This window comes from Mus pahari, chromosome 5 (genome assembly GCF_900095145.1).
Source record: "Mus pahari chromosome 5, PAHARI_EIJ_v1.1, whole genome shotgun sequence".
Classification (NCBI taxonomy): Eukaryota; Metazoa; Chordata; class Mammalia; order Rodentia; family Muridae; genus Mus; species Mus pahari.
This window is the reverse complement of record NC_034594.1, coordinates 112,476,183-112,493,303: the sequence shown is the minus strand read 5'-3', so window position 1 is coordinate 112,493,303 and position 17,121 is coordinate 112,476,183. Positions and strand designations below refer to the sequence as shown.

General features: G+C 41.0%; 1 protein-coding gene across 1 annotated transcript; it reads right to left on the bottom strand.

Moving 5' to 3' along the window:
• Window positions 1-1,145: 1,145 nt before the first annotated feature.
• On the bottom strand, window positions 1,146-16,236 carry Atp6v1g3 (ATPase H+ transporting V1 subunit G3). The gene is made up of 3 exons (XM_021199324.2): window positions 16,134-16,236; window positions 5,090-5,190; window positions 1,146-1,471 (listed from the first exon to the last, which is right to left on the bottom strand). Exons 1-3 carry the CDS (start codon window positions 16,213-16,215, stop codon window positions 1,298-1,300), a joined length of 357 nt encoding a protein of 118 aa, XP_021054983.1. The 5' UTR covers window positions 16,216-16,236; the 3' UTR covers window positions 1,146-1,297.
• Window positions 16,237-17,121: the final 885 nt, after the last annotated feature.

The following is a 17,121-nucleotide window of genomic DNA, read 5'->3' as shown; positions in this document are numbered from 1 at the left end:
AAGGTGCCCAAAATTCTGGAGCCTGAAATAGATTCTGTCCCAGAATTTAGGTTGCTTCTTTATATCCTGAAGCTGTGTAGCTTCTGCAGTCCACACTCTTGCCAGTGCAGAATGGAGCCCAGAAGCTGCGTCCCTTCTCCAGGCCGCCCTCTAACCGGCAGTGGACTGGAGCAAAGATGTTTCTCCTTCTGGCTCAGGCCAGGAGACTGCTCCCGGGTAGACACCCCTCCTCGGGCAGGGGAAGATGCCGGGTGCTGGATCAGGCCTGGAGACTGCTCCCGGGCAGACACCCCTTCTTGGGTAGGGAAAGGCGCCGGATGACCGGAACCAGACACGGGATCCTTCCCAGAAGCTGTGACACTTCTCTAGTCCACTCTCTCCCCGGCAGTGCACTCAGGGAACTTTTCAAATGGCAGCGCTCATCACTCTGTATATCTAGGTTCCCTTCCATCTCCCATCTCCATAAGTGGGCTCTCCACATCTGAGTTAAAGTGGACATTCCTCACAGGGAAGAAAGGGACCAGCTCTACTAGATGTCTATTTATCCACACTAGGCCTAAGTTAATTTACACATTGAACTAACAATGTACCCAGCTCTCAGAAATGTAGCTCATTTAATAAGGAGAGCAGGATAGCGCATACTCATTCTTTCTGTGGGAAGTTCACTTCTTTACAAACTACAGAATTTATCTAGATATCTACTGTCTCAGATGACCACCTTTTCTTTCAAAAATGCCCTGAAATCAGAGTAACATTATTTATGTTACTTGAAGTTAGGCAGGGATAACTGTGATGGGACCCATTTCTTTTAAGGTGACTTCTAACATTATTTGTTTCTGTCTCTGTTCTCACAGAGAGTTCAGAAATGCTTTTTGAACTGACAATGAAGTACTATGGTTTTCTTGCTAATTAATTAAATAAATAAAGTCTTTGCATATTCATTTTAGAGGTGTCTAAGGAACAAAATTAGGTTCTCCTCTTAAAACCTATTGAATAGGAAGAATACCTGATAGAGCACTTTCTAAGCCAATAGAAAGAAATATGAAAATATACTGGAGTGATTGTTTGCTGTTCAAGTGTTAAAAACCAAGTTCCTCCCTTTCCTTAACTTGCTTCATATTAAGCACCATCCAGGAGAAATGACACCATGTTACTTATTTTTTAATTTTGTGACATATATGAAATATGTGACGTGAAAATTTATAGTAAACTTCAGATGCACAGTTGCAGTCCTTTAACATTAACAGAACATGTATCCGCCACTCTATGCCTATGGACTTGGACATGTGTAGCACATTCAGTTGGTAGCTCTGTAGTTCACATGGACTTCTGGTTTCATGTCGCACACCATGCTCAACAACTGCTTAATAACGCTTTCCATACACTTGTTGTAGCTTCTGTTCAATTCTTTGATCTTCTCTAGTGTCTGCTCTTCTATTTCATCTGAGAGGTGGCTCTGAGAGCCCATTATCTGTGAAAGCAAAAGATGAGATTTATTTTAACATGTGTCACATCAAAACAGTTAAATTGAACTATTTTGTGAACTTTAGCATATTTCTTTGATGGTTATTTTTACTGTGTGATTTTTTTTTTTTTTGCCAGAATTCTTTCTTCCGCCAAGATCCTGGCTGTGATGGATGAGCCTCCCTATTAGCATCTTAGTATTTAGTCTTTAGTCATTAGTTGACTAAAATATAATGTAACAAAGAGAGTTATCAATTTAAAGGCGTGCTGTGGTGAGCCACTGGGAGAGCGATAATTTTCTAAAAGCCAATGGCTTACTCATAATTTCTCTCCTTCTCAAACCAAAGGGATTGTGACCCCTTTGAGGATCAAATGATCCTTGCATGGGGTTCCCTAAGACCATCATAATGCACAGATATTTACATTACAATTCATAAAAGTAGTAAAATTACAGTTATGTAGTTGCAATGAAATAATTTTACAGGGTCCCCACAACATGAGGAACTAACTGTATTAAAGGGTCACAGCATAAGGCTCAGAGCCACTGCACTAAGCTCAGCCACGACCCCTCTTCCTTTCTCCCTCTTCTTTTCTCCCTCTTCCTTTCTCCCTCCTACTCTCCTTCCCTCTCCTTCTTTTCTGATTTTTAAGTGCAACTCTCACGTAGCCCATCTTTGCCTCAAATTCAATATGTAGCTGACGATGACCTTGAATTTTTCATCTTCTTGTCTTCGCCACTTTAGTGTGTCACAGTGCCCCACCTAGGGGTCCTGGAGATCGAACCCAGAACTTCATGCGTGTGCGGCAAGAACTCTACCAACTAAGCTATATCGCCAATCTACTTGATCTTTCTTGATGATTTTCCATTTCCTTTCTGCTTTAGAAGCTTTGTACTTAACACAGCCCCAGGCATGCATTAGCGGCAGACTTGTGCTGCAGACTTGGTGGGTCATTTTAATTCCAGAGCACTGGTTCTCAACCTGTGGGTTGTGACCCCCTTTGTGTGTGTGGGGGGGGTCGTCAAATGACTCTTTCATAGGGGTTGTATACCAAATATTCTGCATATGAGATATTTATTTATGCTTCATAACAGTAGCAAAATTATAGTTATGAATTACCCCCCAAAATAATTTTTTGGTTAGGCATCACCACAGTACAAGGAGCTGTATTGAAAGGTTGCAGTATTAGGAAGGGGAAAAACCATTGATCTATGGTCTAGAAACTTACTGGGTCCTAAGCTTGAAATGAAACACATTCCGGGCTGATGGATCTACATTCTTTTCTGTTTATTTTCCAGGAACCGGGAGGACAAGTCAAATCAAAGAATGTAATTCCGAGAAGCTACAATTCTGGAGAGCCAAGACAATTTTAACTCAAAGGAATTGGAATAACTGAGTGTGTAAGAAGTAAAATTTGCATACAGCCAATTCTATGTTTCAAAATAGTTGAGAACTACTTAACAAAACAATTCCACAAGATGTGTTATTGTTCCTAAATTCAGTAACTTAAGTGAGATTCTACAAAAATGGAACAAAGATTCAATTAAAAGTCTTACTTTATAAAAACCCGAAAGGTAAATACTTTTCAAAGTATTGCCTATACTCCGTACATATCACAGAACTGAGGTTCCTCTCATATTACAGAGAACTCAGCTCCTGTGTTCTGTAGCTCACACTGTCCAAAGACTGAACATTTGGGGCATTTTATGAATTGGAAGTTGATCATCCCACAGCATTCCATAATACACTTGAACCAAGAGTATTGTCCCTTAAGAGTGTCCCAGTTTTTAAACCTTGCCTCATATTGACGCTGATGGTAAGAGACTTGATACTGTCCTTTATAATTGAAATACTTAAGTTGAAGTGATAGAACAAGATGCGGACACCAGGAGACCATACCAGGGAAGATCTGCTCTAATGGTCTTATTCTATGCTTGATGTAGCACAGGCTACGGTTACTTTCACATGTGTACCTTTAATTGCTTAGCTGTAAAACTGGCTAGGAAGTCTATTCTCAGAGTGATGAGGCATTATTATCCAATGCAGAGAGCTAAGCTCCTGTCAGATTTATATTGGATCCTTCCTGTGAACTAATGTTTCAAAAGGTTTAAATTAGCCAGTTTCTAAAATTATGGTCAGTTTTCTTCTTATTTAAAATCATATGTAGTGGTCATATCAGAAGCACTTACAGAAGATAATCGAGGCTGGCTGTTGTTGGTATATTGTTCTAGTACGCCATTCCCATGACTGGATTCACTAACAGGGGTAAGAACACAGGGAGGTGCTTACTGATTTGATATTTTTACAAGGGTCTACTGGAAATTTACTACGGAGAAGTGGTAGGAAATTTAGGGAAACAACAGAGAACACAGTAAAGAACTCATAGTTTCTAGAGTTATAAGTCTGCAATGGTGGACAGCTGCAATAAATGCAAATATACAGTATGTTATACAGTGATAAGTGCTAGGGAGAAAAATGAAAGACCATATTATTTTCCTTTATTTTTAACAGAGAGGTCACTTTAAATAAGGTGGTCAGGAGGGAAAGCTAACTGTTGAACATGGATAAAGAAAGATGAGCATGTCTAAACACAAGAGGGCTGTGCAGCCTGGGAGAAGAGCAGGTTCAGTGAGAATCGAAAAGTTTAAATAGAAAAGCAGAAAATATAAGCTCCAGTCATGAGGGCTATGCCCATATGCACAGATAAGAGTTTAAGATGTTGGTTTCCAAACACTCACAAAAAAGAACTTATTTTTCTGATTTTTCCACTATATCTTAAAGAGTTTGTGTGTGTGTCAGTGTGTGTGTGTGTGTGTGTGTGTGTGTGTGTGTACATGTAGAGAGCAGAAAAGATATTGGATCTCCTAGAGTTGAGTTACAGGTGGTTATGAACTGCAAGATGCTGGAACTCAAGTCCTCTGGAAGAGCAGGAAGTCTCTTGACAACTGAGCCATCCATCTCTCCAGCCCAATCATGCACTTACCTTTCACTACAAGCTTCATACACTTAAAAATGATAGTGCAAAAAAAAACCCAGATTTTTTTTCATATATTAATGACAAAATTACTGAATGAAGGTATCCAGTTGCCAAGGAACCATAAGGAAATAGCAAAGGCTCTCCTTGTTTCTTTGTTTTTGAAACAGCATCAGGATGCCTTGAGGTCAGCTCCTTGTGCTCCTACCTCCTGATTCTGGGATTACGAGGGTGTATGGCACCACAGGGACATGGCTCTGCTAAAAGAGAGTTGATCTAACAAATTCATTTTGCACTTTAGCCTGAAAAGCAGTCATTGGTTCTGTTATTAAACATTAATCCAATTCATACATACATACATACATACATACATACATACATACATACATACATACGGTAAGAGTACTTTAACCCTTTCAGTTGTTTATTTGATGATGTGAACACAAGTGCTCACTATACATCAGACAGCAACCGAGTGGCTTTTACACATGAAAGCAAGATTAGTAATGTATTTAAGATTTAGCCGTATGTCCAGCTTTGGCTGGACTGTATCTGCTGAACTCAAGCAGGTCGTTCTAGTGTTCCGCCTCATCATTAACACACAGGGACACCCTGTCTGAACACCCGGAGGCGGTGCCAGAGTCTTGCTCACCTTTGACTGCTTCAGGCGGAAGTCCTTCTCCATTTGCATTCTGTACTGGTCCGTCTCCGCCACGGCTTCTTCCTTAGCTTGCCTCAGTCGCTTTACTTTTCCTGAGAATTAACCGCAACAGAAGTAACTTTGAAAATAGTTTTTCTGATACAGGTTTCGCTATGTAGTCCTAGCTGGCCTGGGACGTGCTTCGTTCCTTAGGCTGGCCTCAGATTACAGCTGCCACTTGTGTGCTGGTGTTAAAGGTGTGCACCGCAACACCTGCGACCTTCAGTTAAGCCCTGGTTGCTCTTGCAGAGGATCCCATTTCAGTGCCCAGATTTCATTTCCAATGGTTCCAACTGCCTATATCTGAGTGTGCACACTCACAGGCACAAGCTCACAACATAAACACACTTCAGAAAACAGTAGTAAAAACCAAACATTTGAGCTGGAGAGATAGCTCAGCCATTAAAGGTAGTTCATTTATCTTTTAAAGAACACAAACAACTTTTCCTTTAAAGTACATTGGTAAATCTCCCCTCTGCCCTCTTTTTTAAAAGATTTTTTCCCCATTATGTCAAACTTCATTAAAATAATATTCCATTTTTTCTTCAATTGGGTTCTTTAGAGCATAGAGCGACAACTTTCTTTCACACTTAAATGTTAATGTAAAATATCTACCCATATACCCACAGCAGTAACAGCTAGAGAACAGCTTTTAGCTGTCACTTACACAAAAAAGACATCATTTGGTCAGATTTTATTTTATTTTTTAATTTTTTTTTTTTCGTCCTGACTGGCTGCCAGGCATCCTTCAGTCCACACCAACTGGATTCTATTTAGTGCTGGCAGATCTCCAAAATCACTGCAGACTGCAGCTCAGACTCTATCAAATGACTTTCAATTTTTAAAGCATTTTATTGGGATTTTTTTTCTTCCCATTTGCTACCTTAGAATGTCTGATTAAGCCCCACGACACATCAAAGTAGTTTTTTTCTATTGCTTCTGGTAGTTTTCTCTGAGGGGGACTTGAAAGAGGCAGTAAAACCAATTGTTTTTAATGGTTGGGAGATTTAGCTATGTAGCCTTCTTTCCTTTTATTAAGAGCAAAGGTGTAAGCCTTAAGCCACAAGACAAGGTAGATGAAAGTCCTCTACAAACACAGCAGTGGGGACCATTAGTCATGCACATGAGGTGTGTTCTTTTGAGAAGAGACTGATATTAATGACCTCCGTGTCTCCACCAGGCTCCATTTTCTGGGGGCCAGGCATGAATGCCCTGTAGCTTTAAAACTTTAAAGAAACTCTGAACTTTATTATTTTCCCTCAGAATCATTGCCATTTTTGATGCCATATTCTTTGTTTATCTGACATGATTTAATCTCTGATCATGTCCTAAGTTCAGGTTATAAACTTTGTTAACTGTTATCCTATACACAGTTTGAACTAGATTCTTGCTCCTCATTAAATAGCAAGAAGGAATTTTAAAAATTTAATTGTATTTGCTATTCTGTGTGTGTGTGTGTGCGTGTGTGTGTACACACACGCGCGTGCACATGCGTGTGCTTCCCTGTGTGTATGGATTTCAGAAAACATTATTCACTCAGTAGAGTTTGTTTTCTTTTTACACTTTTGTGTGGGATCAAACTCAGACTCTGCCTTCCAGGCAAGGGCTTTTGCCTGTGGAGCCATCTCACTGGAACAGGAAGAAAAAAAAAAAGTCTTAATATAAACATTTATCTGTCACCTGTATCTTTGTAGCATTTGCGCCAAGTGCAAATTGCTTTTAAATTTCCCTCCTAGCTAGGCAGGAGTTGTTTTGGTAGTTACTGAAAACATATTTAGAATAAAGACTGTCACTAAGTTATAAATTACCTCTGACATTTAGCTAGAACAGTGTAGCACTTGTTTGGGATAGATAATGAGCCCTGTTTTCACTCCCTCTAGGTATAAAGCCGAATGGAAACTAACATTGATTGCCTTGATGTTGGGGGATTAGTTAACCACAGCAAGCCCTGCCTTCTGCCTATTGGTTAATGCTTTCTGACAGTTGTATACCCTAAATGCTTCAGGACCCTATGGCTCTAAGCAGTTCTTGGCAGTAAATACCCCCCACTCACCGAGATTCTCTTGTTACATCTTGTCATTAACATCAATACTAAAATACAAAGTAAGTGTTAACATTTTCTTAGTGATGACTTGTATCCATAATTACCTTACAGATTGAATGGTGCAAAATATTCCTGCTCCCCATCTTAATCTCCTATTAGGTAAAATTACCTGTTTCAAAATTGTGACTCTAGTACATTTTTGAAAATGGCAGTAAGAGGGAAAACTCTGTGTGCATGACCCCTGAGCAGAATCCAGCACTGCCCTAAGAAACTCCATCACACAGCAATGGGCTTGGAGCTGGTCTGTGATTCCCCTGTCCTGGCACCGCTCACCTGCTGGTTCACATTCAATTACAGAGGAGAGCCACAGGAAACCACTGCTGGCACAGCAATTTTCTGGATAGACTCAGCAGCTGCCACTGTGTGAGAGCCTGCGAATGCTACACCTGATTTAACCCAGTGGACGAACTGGAAGCCTACACCTGCTGGTTTAGTTAGAGGTGAAGCAAAAGGCGTGCATCAAATCCACTCATATTCACCTCTAGCTTGCTTCTCTCTGTGTATGGGAAGAGAACCAAAATTTGAAAGTATACCTATTTCTTAAGCATTAAAACAGTCCCTATGAACTAAAAAAAAAAGTTCATATTTTTATTCCCAATATAATCTTTATCAACATAGAGATGAATGAGACGACCTGGATTTTTTTATGTAACAGTTGCATTTATAGGCCTAGAGTACTTACAAGGATACACAGACTTATCAGGCCAAGTGTTCTGATTTGGAGCTCAAAAAATGTATTCATTGTATGTTTCATGTTTTAAAATAAGGGTTAAAAGGGTGCTGCAGAGTGGACTCAGAGGAAAGGGTTGCCTTTAGTCTCCAGTTCTTTGTCTGGTGACTCTTGACCACCTCCTATATAAGCACAGAGCCAGACACAGAGAATGAAGAGATGCACAGCACATAGGGTCCTTGCCATGGAAAACGTGCTATTATTAATTCAGTGTAGTATGGAAGTATGTATGTCCTGCCCCCGCTTCCAAGGACATTATCAAACAAAATTTCAGAGAACATATGAGACCTTACTGGGAAAATAATGACACATAAATCTTGCTTCTGCTTGCTCTGCAGTCATCGAAAAATCATATTTATAGAGAGAAATGTCTTAAGCTTGTGGGACATAGAGGCTTATCCTCAACCCATGTCACCATCCTGCATGTTTAAGCTAGCATTATAAGCCAGGGATCTAAACAGACAACATTATCAGGGACTCCATGAAGACTGTTTGGGGAATGTCATAAATACTACGGAGGGAGTCTGGACAGCTGGAGTGATGAATTGGGCAATCCGGGAATTAGAAAAGGACAAGCTAGGTAGGGAGACATTGTAAATAATTCCACCTGACTAATGTCAGTTTTCTATGTTTAAACCATTGTACAGACAGATCTGTTCTACATTTAACCAGCAATTTAACTCAGAGAAACTCTGCAATGTGTTTTCTGGGGAGGAAAAGGGATGTGGACATATTGGGTTGATGTTCTGACATGTGGGAAAGAATTAAAAAAAAAAAAAAAAAAACTAACCGGAAAGCTAAAAGTGTTCTGTGTGGAAGATGGGGCACAAGGCTCAAAGGTATGCTGCTTAGCTGCATATGTAGGGCAGATCAAAAGACTGTGTGTCCTAAGATACAAACAAGTACCAGAGACACCAAGATACCTCTCTCTTGCTTTGTCTGCTATTAAAAATTATTTCATGGAAAAACAGGGTTTCTTTTTTATCATCTCGTGGGGGGGTCAGAATTACACAGTAGATATCACAGAGAAGACACTGAAAATTTCGAAACTATGAGCAAGTCATTTAGAACTTCTGAGTCTTTGTTCTCATCCACATAGAAATAATCATCTCCCACACCAAGTCATCTTGAAGATGAGCAGAAGATATTCAGGGAGCTCAGAATGAAGACTAGGTGTTTAACGAGTCTGAATACCTTCAGAAAAGAGACACTGCTATGAGGACAGGGCTGGGAATGTCACTAGAGAGCCTCCTGAACGCTCCTCTGAGGATATCTAAGGGTTGATAATCAGAATACAGTTGAACAGCTATGTCTGCAATTCAGGAGAATGGATGGGGAAGGAAGATTAACATGTAAGTCATCAAGGTCTTTGTATGTGCTAACTGTGACAATGGCATCTGGGCAGAAATCAAAGGAGAACATACAGAATGAAGAGAGGGCTACTGTTTTAAGGTAGGGAAATAGCAACAGCCAATCTTCAATAACAGCTATATGGTAGAGAAGTATGGAAAAGCAAAAGAGACAAGAGTCCTTGACTCACTACAAGCTACAGAGAACTGAAGTGAGGCACCCAGTGAGTTAGTATTACTGAATGTCTAGTGTGTACCTTTGCACTAGTGTAGATGCTTGGGTATAGTAGTATAAGGTCACAATCCTTACTGTAAGTCTGTATTCTGAATGTAATCCAGGAGACAGTTCATAGACTATATGTGCATAATATGGAAGGGATATTGAGCATTATGAAGAATAAAGGCATCTAAGGGTAGAAAGAAATTGTGAGAGGTTGTAGCTAAGACAGATGAGCTCTTTTGGAAGAAATGACAAGTGAGCATAGGAGAAAGTTAACAAGCTCTGCAGCACAGTAATCCTGAGGTCGGAAGTATAGTGTGCTTAAAGAGCAATTCTAGAAAATACCTGGATGGAAAATCTTGATTTGGGGGAACTTGTTAACTTAATGATAAATCCTTCTTGATTTAAAGAATGCTATTGGTTTCATCAATCATTAAAATCACTGGAAAAATAAACAAGTTGTCAGGAAGAAAAACGTAACTAAACAATCAGCAAAGCCATCTCTGGTGACCGTGCCTGTCACCAAGTCTTCATCTGAGTTTTTCCCTTCACCTATATTTTCCATGACACCTTAATGTACTTTTCTTTTTGTTATATTTTCCTCTTAAAAATTATAAGAAAACTGCATAGATCTTGGATTAGATTTATCTAAAGGCTGTTACTAGACAAAAGTGTTCTGGTGTTTTCTACGACTTACTCACTCAAAGATGTGAGAACACAATATACTCAAGAAATACTCTGTTAGTGGGTAGATTATAAAGAAAAAGGAAGTATTTACAGGCCTGCAAAGTATATAAGACAGAGCTATGAAACTTTATATACGGATTTTATTTTATTGGTTTATTAAAAGTCATGTATTCATGAACCAAAACATCTAGTTTCAGAGTGGAGATTTTATTAAACAAAGGAGCTTGTTCAAAAAACCTGATTGTCTTCAGATTTGGAAACAAATGAGAGATTTGCTGCCTTACAAAAACTGACAAGTGATATACCCACAAAAGCAAGACTGAAGGACTTTGTGAGCAGATGTTACCTAAGAAGAAAGCAGAGATGTTTCTTGAGTATATTTTGCATCCAAATGATTCGCTGGGAGACTCAGATGACAGAAGATCATGAAGATCAACATCTTGAGGATCTTTGAAAGGTTAGGAACCTTGTTATGTGGAGAGGGAAGTTTAGAATCTTTTGCATGTGTTAGCACAGTTACTCAAGACCACACCATGAGGAGAAACTGTTCCCAGAGGTATTCTGAGATGGAGGAAGTGGCCACAGTCAGGTGAGGACAACCACCTGTTGGGGCCATGTAGTCATTAAGAAGCAGAAGGTTGGATTTGTACCCGACCCCACACAGGGAGGACTGAGCATGGCAGAAAGCAGGAGGGTGTGTCTTTTATGCAGTCTAATTGTCTGTAGCTCCAGGGAACGTCCGTGATTGATCAGTTTTTCTCATATCCAGATGTAAATGTTTAAGTGTTTACCATAGCTTTTGGTATACATCATATGATGCACTTTAAAGCTTTTAAGTGAACATATATGTCATTCTCTGTAGCTTGAAAAGCAGGTGACTGAAGTGTTTGTAACAGGTCATGGTGTGTGTTATAAAACAGTTTAAAAGTACAGGCTTTTTGTATGACATTGAACACCATGCATGGGAACATTCCTTCCCATGGAGCTCTGGAGCATTCATTCTCATGTGCAAGAGTGTGAATGCCATAAAACAACCATTTATTTCAGAGAAGGACAATACTCCTGTTGATGCTGGCATTGTGGATTTTTGATTCAAATCTGATCGATGCTTCTGCTCAATGCCCAGATCTGGACCTCCAGGGCAAATCTGTGACATTCCTGTAAAAGTGTAGGTTGTTATGAAGCAACATGTGGCTTCTGTTTTGATTAATGAGCACGTATAGAGCAAATGTTGACTCCAAGTAGAACAGTAAACCTGTTTGTCCCTTTATAAGCACCGTGACTGCTAGCAGGTAAGAATATTCATCAGAGCCTTCCTTGGTGGCTTAACCTATCTTCTGTCAAGGTTTCCCTGTATAGAAGATGTAGTCCCAGACCTGCCAGTAGGACTAAATAGAAGTGATCAGACCATTTCCCTACTGTTTCTACTTATAACACTATACATCTAGAATAGGTATGAAAATGAAATATACTTATATATTCATATATATATTCATTTTCAGTTATGTATATGTATATGTGCATGTATATGTATATGTATATGTATAATTCATTTTTCTTGTCCTTCAAAGACGTGTAGATTATAGATTATATAGACAACTATAGCCACAAAACATGTATTTGTATGGACTCAGAGACTCAAAAGTTTACATCAAGAGATAGAGATGTTTCCCTCTAGTGGCTGGAGTTTCTTCTCTGCTCCTTCAGAACTGGACGTTTCCACCTGTTCTGCAGCCCTGCCTGCTCTCCTCAAAGCATCTTGGCCACCTCCAGTGAGGAAACTTGAAAGCTGGTTGGTTGGGACAGGCCTCACCAACTTTGGGAGAATCCCTGGGGCATAATGTCTACAGTCCTTTAACCATGTCCCCCCAGACATTTATAAACTCTTATGAAACAGCCTTGCTGGGATCTAAGTCAGGACTGTCTAATGGGCTAGATTAGTGTTTCTAGCACAACATATATATGCCATAATCTCTTTGCTCTTAGATTTTCCTAAAACAGCGAATAATGCTAAATCCTTTTTTCCTCTCTCTCCTCTTCTTCCCCCCCCCCTCTCCTGACTGTTTCTTTCTCTTACAAAAGTATGTTCACCCACCATACCAAAACAACTTTCTGAGTTTCTGACTTTCAAATAAATTAAAGAAAGAGATGGTGATATATTATAACCTTTACTCCAAATCTCTGTTCTGCCTATATTATCACATTTTCAAGTGAATATTTTTTTTCTGGGAAAAAATGGTGTATATGTGTTTATTAAAATTATAACTATATGTGTCACTTTTATCCCTTCATCTCTTTTGAGCCGACATTGACTCAATCTTTAGCACACCACGTACTTCAATAAGTTAGACCTGTGGTCTACTCATGAGGTTACATCAACACCACCACATGCACACTCACCCAACTGAATGAATGAAATAAAAACTATGGGAATATGAGAGGAGGGGCCACACACCAAGCTTGTGCAGAATTATCTTTCTTGGCCACAGATCACTTAAGAACTGAGTAAGTCTGGGGCTGCTGTAATCAAACTGCCACCTGCTGACAGGGAGGGGTAAAACAGCCCATGCTAGGGCAGCCTGTGCCAAAGTCTCTTCATGGCATGAAGAGGACATCCTGACATGCTCTGGGAGTCTTAGCTCAGCAGTGCTGGGAGTCAAAATATTTTTCAAATTGTTTCGAAACCCATGCCATTTACTGTTATAGACTGATTAGTTGGTTACTATTAACTATTGGGTGACTTGGATATTCACGAGCCAAGACACGGTACATAAAATAAATTTGTGGACACACATGCACGAAGGTGTCTGTTAATAAAATGGCTTTTTGGAGCACAGATAATAAAATATGCAGTTTCAGTATGATTTCTGCGGAATGCTTGCCCAAGGTCGGCATAGTCACTGAAGGAGGAGAAAGAAGCTTGGTGTTCTATTCACTATGAACTCCAAGGCACAGCGTCCTCAGTGGCACTCACTCCTAAACAACTTGCATACTTAGTGATATTTCTTCCTTAAGCACTTTGAGTAGAGTTGCCAGAATTTATTGGAACTGCAGAGTAATACTGATCGGATATGTGCCCAGTACCATCCTTGGAGCAAAGATGTCTATTGTATCTTATAATAGTTTATTATTCCAGGAATTTTAATTATGAGTAGAGATATTTGGATACAAGGCTTGAGAATTTTCTAGACTATTTAAACTGGTAGGTTCTGGATTGCTTGCATTCACACTCTCTTGTGATTGCATGAATAGTTTTGTCATGGCAAAAGGATGTAGAGTGTTAGTAATGGTTACAAGTATCTTCCTACTTCCCTGCCTTTGCTGTCACCCCTCTAGAGTCTTGATGGTGCTCACATGATGGAATGTTCAGAAACCAATTCACCATAAGAAAGGGGAAGGGCTTTACTGTCACTATAAACACCAGAGAATGAACACTGTCTCCCTGCTTCCTGTCTGACACCCCAAAAGTCACAAGGCAACATTTCAGAGACACCGCAACTCCCTTTCTTTTTTTTTCATTTATTATTATTATTATTATTATTATTATTATTATTTTCTTTATTTACATTTCAAATGCTATCCCGAAAGTTCTTTATACCCCATCCCCACCCCTGCTCCCCTACCCACCCACTCCCACTACTTGGCCCTGGCCTTCCCCTGTGCTGGGTCATATAAAGTTTNCAAGACCAAGGGGCCTCTCTTCCCAATGATGGCCGATTAGGCCATCGTCTGCTACATATGCAGCTAGAGACACGAGCTCAGGGGGTACTGGTTAGTTCATATTGTTGTTGCACCTACAGGGTTGCAGCCCCCTTCAGCTCCTTGGGTACTTTCTCTAGCTCCTTCATTGGGGACCCTGTGTTCCATCCAATAGCTGACTGTGAGCATCCACTTCTGTGTTTGCCAGGCACTGGCATAGCCTCACAAGAGGCTGCTATATCAGGGTCCCTTCAGCAGAATCTTGCAACTCCCTTTCTATCCAATTTTGAATCTATCTGCAGACAAAGCAGGAAAATACTAAACATGAATGACACTTCAAATTGTTACATATTAGTAAATGATAGGAGGGAGAATCCTGAAAAAACCTAGATCTTGGCTGGGGGAACCAGAATTCAAGATGTCAGTCTTGTATAAAAACTATATGACCTGTCTATACCGCATTGTTTAGGAGCTGGTTGCAGACAGAGACCTGGTCCAACTTCTATCTGTTCCAAGTCCTCTCTGTGTGACCCTGAGCATCCTGAAAATGCTGCTAAGCATCATGTCCTCCTTCCACAAAGACCACTTGGGAAAGGCAAAGAAAATAAAACCGGACCATGGTCGCTGATGTCGTATTTTCGGCTTTTAAAATATTACCTTGGGCAAATCATAAAACCTATTTTTTTGCATTCGTGAATTAGAAATAATATTGGCGCCTTACTCATGCCGTGCATGTCAATGAGAGTAGTAAGAAAGTTGAAGTTTATCAAAGACACACACATACAAACATAGAGATATGTGTCTAAATCAGAAGGCAGCAAGTGAGACTGAAACAGACACGTTTAAGATGTTGGGATGTAAAAGGCTATCCAGAGAGGGAAAGCAAGCTGTTAGACGTTATTCCAATTTAATGGAACTGTAAACAGCTGCTCAAAAAGCATCGAGCAATTTGGTTTAACTTGTCTTCCTCCTTCTCTGTCTTGGCTGTTACTCCTACTAGAATCTTCTCCTCTGTTGTTGGTGCTCAAGTGACTGAGTGTTCAGAAACCAATTCACCACAAGGAAGGGAAAGGGAGTTACTGCCTAGTGATGGACTTGATCGGAAAGTTGCCTGTCTCTTCACCATTTCACAGTATGGTGCCAACTGAGGTGTGTTTGTGTGTGTGTGTGTGTGTGTGTGTGTGTGTGTGTGTACAAAATAAGGGGGCAGGGGGGCCTGGGGAAGTTGGGGGAAGGGAAAAGAGCCCCCCCCCGCCAGAGTTTCCTTATTCTCTAGTCAGTCAGGCGTGGGAGGGGTGCTACCTACCTTATCCACTCATCCCTGGGTGGGCATTCCTTTATCCCACTCTTCAGGGGGTGGCCAAGGGGCAGCCCTGCCTGGGGACCCTGGAGCTACTTTGCTGAAGCCACCAGGGTTATAGGAGAGAGGGAAGAGGGAAGAGGTTCCCAACACCTGGCAAGAGTGGCACAGTGATCTAGATGGAACACTCTCTATGGTTTAAGAGCTTTATTATAGAAATGCAGGGGAAAGTGAGAAGGGGGGAGAGAGAGAGCTAGAGAGAAAGAGGGAGAGAGGAGAGAAAAGAAGACAAAGAGAAAGGGAAGAGGAGAGAGAAGTGAGAGAAGTGAGAGGTAGAGGAACAAAGGAGTAAGAGAGAGCACTGGGGGCTGAGCACCCCTTTTTATGGTCTTCACTGTTGCTAGGTAACTGGGGAGGAGTTTAGCCTGAAGGTCAGAAGCTTGGGCCATTGCTTACCTGACTACTGACCATGCTTCTCTTGTGGGGGCTGTGGGAGGTGGTACCTTAGGCAGGGGCCAGAGTTCCAGGAGCATGAGGGAACGCCTACCGTGTCATGTAGGTGAATTATGACCACTGGGGTTCAGACCTCAGCTCGACTGGATACCAGCCTGCAATTCCCCACAAGTGTGTAAAAGAAGATGCAGAGGTAGGCTTAAGCCTATATCTATAACCTCGGAGCTATTCCTTTCGCACATGACCTCTCAAAAGTGTCCACCTCAATGAACAAAAACCCCTTCCTGTTGTGGACTGTGGAACATACAGCTGCAGAGTCCCTCCTAATGGCTTAAGCTTTCACTGGGAAAGTGGTAACATCACCGTTCACATACAGGTCTGCCTGACAAGGGCGCCCACGGTCCTCTCCCTAGTCCCTCTGCATTTTCTGACCAGCCCCTTGGGTGACACTTACTTTTCTTTGCCTCATCTAGCTTGTCCTTGGCCCTTTTCTCTGCCTGCAGGAGCTGTTGGATCCCCTGAGACTGGCTGGTCATGGTGTCTTGCTCCAAGGAAGGTGACTTGGTTGGAAGCTGGGACATATGGGTCCTTTTATCATCTAACAGATCACCGCAGGACTCAGCTTGTTTTGTCAACAGTGAGCACACAGGTGTTTGCTCCAAACTCGCCTGATTGGATCAGAGAGTTGGATGCCAAGGTGAGCTCAAGGAGGAATCCAGGAAATCAAGTCAGTCACTCCAAGACACTGGCAATTCACTGCCACTGACTTGAGCCCTGTATTAACAAGGCAACGATACAGGGCTCCTGGGTTTACTTAAAGAAATGGGTAGGACATCTCTAGGTACTCTATTTGCCGTCCTATACCCCCATATCCCAATACTGACTTGTTGCTGAATTACCTCTCAGGGTACAATATTTCTCCTGCACCTTGTCTTTGCAATACTTGTCTCAGACCTTTATCTGTGTCTGTGATTGAATTATCTGCTTGAAGAAAATTGATTTTCTGGCTTTGTGGGTAAAGATCTATCTTCTTCCTGTCCTAGGCCTCAGGTAAATAAAAGGAAGACCCCTGGGGCACCTTATGCCATCCTCTTGTGAGGCTTGTTGTAGTTCATGATGATCTTATGACAGTGCCTAAAGCAACAATAGGAGGGATTATTGTGGTGCACTTGAGGTTAGTTTAGGCATGTCTTTTCCATTACTTCGCTTCTATGTACATCTAGGCACAATGTACAGTGTTGTCCACATATTTCACCCAATTCTGTCCAGTAAGAGACAAGTAAGAAAGCCCCTCACAGTAAAGAATGCAATGTAACATTTCTATGCATCCCACACTTGTATTGGAAAGGAAGGGTTAATTCCTTTTTCACTTGACCCACAGATGGACTTTTCATGGACTTCGGCTTTCATGACTTTAGTTTTCTGTCACCTAATCTGTCAGG